Raw genomic sequence first — 7,645 nt, 5'->3', positions numbered from 1 at the left:
CTGTGGCCATGGAGATATACCTGTTTACAGACTGGATCACTGTGGCCATGGAGATATACCTGTTTACAGACTGGATCTCTGTGGCCATGGATATATACCTGTTTACAGACTGGATCACTGTGGCCATGGATATATACCTGTTTACAGACTGGATCACTGTGGCCATGGATATATACCTGTTTACAGACTGGATCACTGTGGCCATGGATATATACCTGTTTACAGACTGGATCACTGTGGCCATGGATATATACCTGTTTACAGACTGGATCTCTGTGGCCATGGATATATACCTGTTTACAGACTGGATCACTGTGGCCATGGATATATACCTGTTTACAGACTGGATCTCTGTGGCCATGGATATATAACTGTTTACAGACTGGATCTCTGTAGCCATGGATATATAACTGTTTACAGACTGGATCACTGTGGCCATGGATATATACCTGTTTACAGACTGGATCTCTGTGGCCATGGATATATAACTGTTTACAGACTGGATCTCTGTGGCCATGGATATATACCTGTTTACAGACTGGATCTCTGTGGCCATGGATATATAACTGTTTACAGACTGGATCTCTGTGGCCATGGATATATACCTGTTTACAGACTGGATCTCTGTGGCCATGGAGATATACCTGTTTACAGACTGGATCACCGTGGCCATGGATATATACCTGTTTACAGACTGGATCTCTGTGGCCATGGAGATATACCTGTTTACAGACTGGATCTCTGTGGCCATGGAGATATACCTGTTTACAGACTGGATCTCTGTGGCCATGGATATATACCTGTTTACAGACTGGATCTCTGTGGCCATGGATATATACCTGTTTACAGACTGGATCTCTGTGGCCATGGATATATAACTGTTTACAGACTGGATCACTGTGGCCATGGATATATAACTGTTTACAGACTGGAGATCTGCCTTTAGCCAGCCACCAAGATGTCCATTGCTCTCCAGGTTACAAGGTAACAAGAATGTAAAAGTCATATTCAAAAATGTATTATTTTATTTTTCTAAAGAGATTTCAACAGAGAAGTTTGACACAGTGATGTGTATGTGACAGTGGTCAGGACTCAGGGAGGGAGATTTCAACAGGGAGGTTTGACACAGTGATGTGTATGTGACCCGTGGTCAGGACTCAGGGAGAGAGATTTCAACAGGGAAGTTTGACACACAGTGATGTGTATGTGTTGGGGATCAGGACTCAGAGTTTGTGACGGGGGTCGGGGATCAAATCAAATCAATTTTTATTTGTCACATACACATGGTTAGCAGATGTTAATGCGAGTGGGCGAAATGCTTGTGCTTCCAGTTCCGACAATGCAGTAATAACCAACAAGTAATCTAACTAACAATTCCAAAACTAACATCTTATAGACAGTGTAAGGGGATAAAGAATATGTACATAAAGATATGAATGAGTGATGGTGCAGAGCAGCATAGGCAAGATACAGTAGATGGTATCGAGTACAGTATATACATATGAGATGAGTATGTAAACAAAGTGGCGTAGTTAAAGTGGCTAGTGATACATGTATTACATAAAGATGCAGTAGATGATAGAGTACAGTATATACGTATACATATGAGATGAATAATGGACTCAGGGACAGAGTTTGTGACGGGGGTCAGGGGTCAGGACTCGGGGACAGAGTTTGTGACGGGGGTCAGGACTCGGGGACAGAGTTTGTGACGGGGGTCGGGGGTCAGGACTCGGGGACAGAGTTTGTCTCTACTCTTGATCCTCATGCTTGTTTGAGTCTTCCACTCTCATACCCTTCTCTTGTCTCCCAGTACAGTGTCTTGGCCACGTAGTGGTGTTCCCTCACTCCTCTGCACCAGTGGACCATGCAGACTGCATCCAGGTCAGTTAAACTCACCCCCTCAGCCTCTGGCGGTGGATCATCAGCCTGTACCCAGATCAGCGAACATTAGACAGTCTCTAACAGCAGGGTTAATGTAGCGGCTGCTGTAACGTGTTGCTGTCTCTACTGGGTTTAAGTTCCAGTCACCCGGAAGCTGTGAAGCATCCCCTGTCTCTCTCCTCCTTGCTGTTGAGAAGTGATGTGTTGGGTTGGGGGACTCAGACTATAGTAAGGGGGAGGATGTAGGCTAATTGGTTGTTAAAGTTTCACTTCTGTTTGTTTCCTCTGGGACTGATTTGTGAAGCTATGAAGGTGTGAACATGATTGGGTTCATGGGGTGGGGTGTGGGAGGTTTTATAGTCACTCACTCACACACACACACACACACACACACACACACATACGCACATACACATTGTCGTACAAGACAACATTCTTACCAACAAGAAATTATGCATACATATATTTTCATAATACTTTGACAAACACACATTTACGTACAATTTAAACACACTGTAAACACACACACACAAACAAACAAACAAACACACATTTACACACAATTTATACACGCTGTAAACACGCACACAAACAAATAAACATACATTTATGTACAATTTATACACACTATAAACACACACACTCACACACACACACACACAAACAAACAAACACACATTTAGAGTTGCTAAGTGCGTCTGTTCTCATACTATGCTAAACTGTTGATCTTGTTCTTCTCTGCCGCTGAGCCATAAAGGCGGCTAATGTGAATAATCTCCATCTGTAATCTCCTCTAATCACCCCCATCACACACACTCACAGGCCACTGTACATCAACACAGCATAATCTGACCAAGTCAACAACAGGCCTGTAATCAGCCCTCAATATACAGAAATGAGCATTTATTCACTAAACAGAACATTTCAATTTCCCTTGTACATGTTCACCCCAATGACTGCATCGTCGAGTCGGAAATGGCCCTCAGTATGGGTCAATGGGTGTGTGATATTGACATTATTCATTGTTGGTCACTTCTCCTATTCGGGCCCCCACACTAAGCGTGTGTGTGTGCGTGTGTGTGTGTGTGTGTGCATGTGCGTGTGCGTGTAAATTAGTCTCGCTTTCATGATCTCACATTCTGTTTACTTCACCTCCCAGGGACTAAACTCTGTTCAATATTCATGGCCTTGAGTCATGATGATGAGCATCAGGATGGTTCCCACTGTGAGGAGAGAGTGTGTGACAGTGATTGTGTAAGATAGGGGCGTCATCACATCAGTTGTAAACACTGACTTGATTCACCTGATGTGTTCCGGTTGATGTCCTGATGTGTTTGGTGGTGATATTCAGCACACAGTTTCATTCCAAGAGGAAGACAGAGGGCTGGAGACAGTACGTAGGACCCAGTGAATACGCTGGGAGATGGACAATTAGGAGTAGACTGTATTGAACTGTGGCTGGAGACAGTATGTAGGACCCAGTGAATACGCTGGGAGATGGACAATTAGGAGTAGACTGTATTGAACTGTGGCTGGAGACAGTATGTAGGACCCAGTGAATACGCTGGGAGATGGACAATTAGGAGTAGACTGTATTGAACTGTGGCTGGAGACAGTATGTAGGACCCAGTGAATACGCTGGGAGATGGACAATCAGGAGTAGACTGTATTGAACTGTGGCTGGAGACAGTATGTAGGACCCAGTGAATACGCTGGGAGATGGACAATCAGGAGTAGACTGTATTGAACTGTGGCTGGAGACAGTATGTAGGACCCAGTGAATACGCTGGGAGATGGACAATCAGGAGTAGACTGTATTGAACTGTGGCTGGAGACAGTATGTAGGACCCAGTGAATACGCTGGGAGATGGACAATCAGGAGTAGACTGTATTGAACTGTGAAGGGTTCTCCCAGTGGTCAGTCTTACTGTACGGGAGGTGAGAGAGCCAAGTCATAGATGGACGCGTGTGTGGTGTGTGTGTGTGAGTGGTGTGTGTGTTTGTGTGGTGTGTGAGTGTGTGGTGTTTTTTATTTATTTATTTATTTATTTAACCAGGCAAGTCAGTTAGGAACAAATTCTTATTTTCAACGACGGCCCAGGAACAGTGGGTTAACTGCCTGTTCAGGGGCAGAACGACAGATTTGTACCTTGTCAGCTCCGGGTTTGAAACTTGCAACCTTCCGTATAACTAGTCCAACACTCTAACCACTATGCTACTCCTGCCACCCAGGTGTGTGTGAGTGTGTGGTGTGTGTGTGGTGTGTGTGTGTGTGAGTGTGTGTGGTGTGTGTGTGGTGTGTGTGGTGTGTGTGTGAGTGTGTGGTGTGTGTGATATGTGTTGGTGTGTGTGTGTGGTGTGTGTGTGACTGTTTGTGGTGTGTGTGTGTGAGTGTGTGTGATGTGTGTGGTGTGTGTGGTGTGTGTGGTATGTGTGTGTGAGTGTGTGTGGTGTGTGTGTGTGGCATGTGTGTATGAGTGTGTGTGGTGTGTGTGTGTGGTGTGTGTGTGGTGTGTGTGTGTGAGTGAGTGTTTGTAGTGTGTGTGTGGTGTGTTTGTGAGTGTGCGTGTATGTGTCCAGACCCAGCTAGTGTCCCGTTGCTTACTTGGGCGTGATGACCCATCACTCATAACATCTTGTTCCATCAACTTCTGCTTCTCTTCACTCGTCTGTCTGTGCCTGGACTCTCTCTCCTTCCTTCCCTCCTTCCATCTCTCCATCTCTCACCCTCTCTCCTATCTGTCTTTGGGGTGAAAGAGAAAGGGCCACTACAGAGCAGCACTACTCTGTGAAAATTCGATCAGAAGCCAAATCATTTCAACCCCCAGAAACAGGTGATATGTTATCTTTTGAAAAGCCATATGCTGCAGGTTATGAACCATGTTTGGCTCGTGCTGAATGTCAGTTAGTTTAGGTGACTGGATAAGTACCAGAAAGAAAATATGTCATTCATAAATGCATTCATTCACAGGGTGGCCAGAGCTTTGGGACAGACTAAAGGGCTTCGTTGGGACTCATTTGATTAAAGTAGGAATGGGATGACAGTGACTCTGTAGCCACAGCACTCCTCCTCACTCCTGTGTTGGGGGCTCACCATGGACCTGGGGGGTCACCATGGACCCTGGGGTAGGGGGTCACCATGGACCCTGGGGTGGGGGGTCACCATGGACCCTAGGGTAGGGGGTCACCATGGACTCGGGGTGGGAGGTCACCATGGACCCTGGGGTGGGGTCAACATGGAACCTGGGATGGGGGATCAGCATGGACCTCTGGGGTGGGGGTCACCATGGACCTGGGGTGGGGGTCACCATGGACTCCTGGGGTGGGGGGTCACCATAGACCCTGGGGTGGGGGTCATGGACCCTGGGGTGGGGGTCACAATGGACTCTGGGGTGGGGGGTCCATGGACCCTGGGGTAGGGGGTCACAATGGGGGTGGGGGGTCAGCATGGACCCTGGGGGTGGGGGTCACCATGGACCTGGGGTGGGGATCACCATGGACCCTGGGGGTGGGGACACCATGGACCCTGGGGTGGGGGTCACCATGGACCCTGGGGTGGGGATCACCACATGGACCCTGGGGTGGGGGGTCACCATGGAGCATGGACCCTGGGGGTGGGGGGTCACAATGGACCCTGGGGTGGGGGGACACCATGACCCTGGGGTGGGGGATCAGCATGGACCCTGGGGGTGGGGGGACACCATGGACCCTGGGGGTGGGGGTCACCATGGACCCTGGGGTGGGGGTCAGCATGGACCCTGGGATGGGGGTCAGCATGGACCCTGGGGTGGGGGTCACCATGGACCCTGGGGTGGGGGACACATGGACCCTGGGGTGGGGATCACCATGGACCCTGGGGTGGGGGGGACCTGGGGTGGGGGTTACCATGGACCCTGGGGTGGGGATCACCATGACCATGGAACCTGGGGTGGGGGGGATCACCATGGACCCTGGGGTGGGGGGTCACCATGGACCCTGGGTGGGGATCACCATGGTCCCCCGGGGTGGGGGGTCACCATGGAACCTGGGGTGGGGGGTCAGCATGGACCCTGGGGGTGGGGGGTCACCATGGACCCTGGTGTGGGGGGTCACCATAGACCCTGGGGTGGGGGGTCAGCATGTACCCTAGGGTGGGAGGTCACCATGGACCCTGAGGTGGGGGGTCACCATGGACCCTGGGGTGGGGGATCACCATGGACCCTGGGGTGGGGGTCACCATGGACCCTGGGGGTGGGGGATCACCATGGACCCTGGGGGGTGGGGCATCACCCTAGGGTGGGACACCATGGGGTGGGGGGTCACCATGGACCCTGGGGTGGGGATCACCATGGACCCTGGGGTGGGGGGTCAGCATGTACCCTAGGGGTGGGGGTCACCATGGACCCTGGGGTGGGGATCACCATAGACCCTGGGGGTGGGGGGTCACCATGGAACCTGGGGTGGGGGGTCAGCATGGGACCCTGGGGTGGGTGGTCACCATGGACCCTGGGGTGGGGGTCACTATGGACCCTGGGGTGGGGGTGGACCTGGGGTCACCATGGACCCTGGGGTGGGGGACACCATGGAACCTGGGGTGGGGATCACCACCCTGGGGTGGAGACCATGGACCCTGGTGGGGATCACCATGGACCTGGAACCTGGGTGGGGGATCAGCATGGACCCTGGGGTGGGGGTCACCATGGACCCTGGGGTGGGGATCACCATAGACCTGGGGTGGGGGGGTCCCTAGGGTGGGAGAGTCCATGGACCCTGGGGTGGGGGGACACCATGGACCCTGGGGGTGGGGATCACCATGGACCCTGGGGTGGGGGGTCAGCATGGACCCTGGGGTGGGGGGTCACCCATAGACCCTGGGGTGGGGGGTCACATGGACCCTAGGGTGGGGGTCACCATGGACCCTGGTGGGGGGTCACCATGGACCTGGGGTGGGGGTCACCATGGACCCTGGGTGGGGGTCAGCATGGACCCTAGGGTGGGAGGTCACCATGGACCCTGGGGTGGGGGGATCAGCATGGACCCTGGGGTGGGGATCACCATGGACCCTGGGGTGGGGGTCACCATGGGGGGTGGGGTCAGCATGGACCCTGGGGTGGGGGGTCACCATGGACCCTGGGGTGGGGGGACCCTGGGGTGGGGGGTTACCATGGACCCTGGGGTGGGGGGTCCCCGAGGGTGGGGGTCACCATGGAACCTGGGTGGGGGGTCAGTATGGACCCTGGGTCAGCATGGACCCTGGGGTGGGGGTCACCATGGACTCCTGGGGTGGGAGGTCACCATGGACCCTGGGTGGGGGGGTACCATGGACCCTGGGGTGGGGATCAGCATGGACCCTGGTGTGTAGGGTCCCATGGACCCTGGGGTGGGAGTCACCATAGACCCTGGGGTGGGGGTCAGCATGGACCCTGGGGTGGGGGGTCAGCATGGACCCTGGTGTGTGGGGGTCACCATGGACCCTGGGGTGGGGGTCACCATAGACCCTGGGGTGGGAGGTCACCATGGACCCTGGGGTGGGGGGTCACCATGGAACCTGGGGGTGGGGTCAGCATGGACCCTGGTGTGGGGGGTCACCATGGACCCTGGGGTGGGGGTCACCATGGACCCTGGGTGGGGGGTCACCATAGACCCTGGGGTGGAGTGTCAGCATGGACCCTGGTGTGGGAGGTCACCATGGACCCTGGGGTGGGGGGTCACCATGGACCCTGGTGTGGGAGGTCACCATGGACCCTGGGGTGGGTGTTCACCATGGACCCTGGTGTGGGAG

At 53.2% G+C, this 7,645-nt stretch overlaps 1 protein-coding gene across 1 annotated transcript; it reads right to left on the bottom strand.

The window, feature by feature from the left end:
- Positions 1-5,847: 5,847 nt before the first annotated feature.
- LOC135535844 (proline-rich protein 2-like) lies at positions 5,848-7,233 on the bottom strand. Its single transcript, XM_064962264.1, has 6 exons — positions 7,133-7,233; positions 6,798-7,034; positions 6,421-6,592; positions 6,243-6,344; positions 6,052-6,154; positions 5,848-5,984 (listed from the first exon to the last, which is right to left on the bottom strand). The coding sequence occupies exons 1-6, from the start codon at positions 7,231-7,233 to the stop codon at positions 5,848-5,850; spliced, it is 852 nt and encodes a 283-aa protein (XP_064818336.1).
- Positions 7,234-7,645: the final 412 nt, after the last annotated feature.

Source organism: Oncorhynchus masou, unplaced genomic scaffold, assembly GCF_036934945.1.
Source record: "Oncorhynchus masou masou isolate Uvic2021 unplaced genomic scaffold, UVic_Omas_1.1 unplaced_scaffold_5201, whole genome shotgun sequence".
Classification (NCBI taxonomy): Eukaryota; Metazoa; Chordata; class Actinopteri; order Salmoniformes; family Salmonidae; genus Oncorhynchus; species Oncorhynchus masou.
Note: the sequence above shows the minus strand (reverse complement) of the source record. Positions and strands in the feature narration are given on the sequence as shown.

Bases quoted from the DNA above. Each gene is read 5' to 3' on its own strand.
- LOC135535844 (XM_064962264.1), bottom strand. From the start codon at position 7,233: ATGGGACCCTACACACCAGGGTCCATGCTGATCCCCACCCCAGGGTCC. The intron at 6,593-6,797 runs GTGACCCCCCAC...CCCCCACCCCAG, and splicing joins ACCCCCACCCCAGGTCCATG to GTCTATGGTGATCCCCACCC. The intron at 6,155-6,242 runs GTACATGCTGAC...GTCCCACCCTAG, and splicing joins TGGTGACCCCCACCCCTAGG to GGTGATGCCCCACCCCCCAG.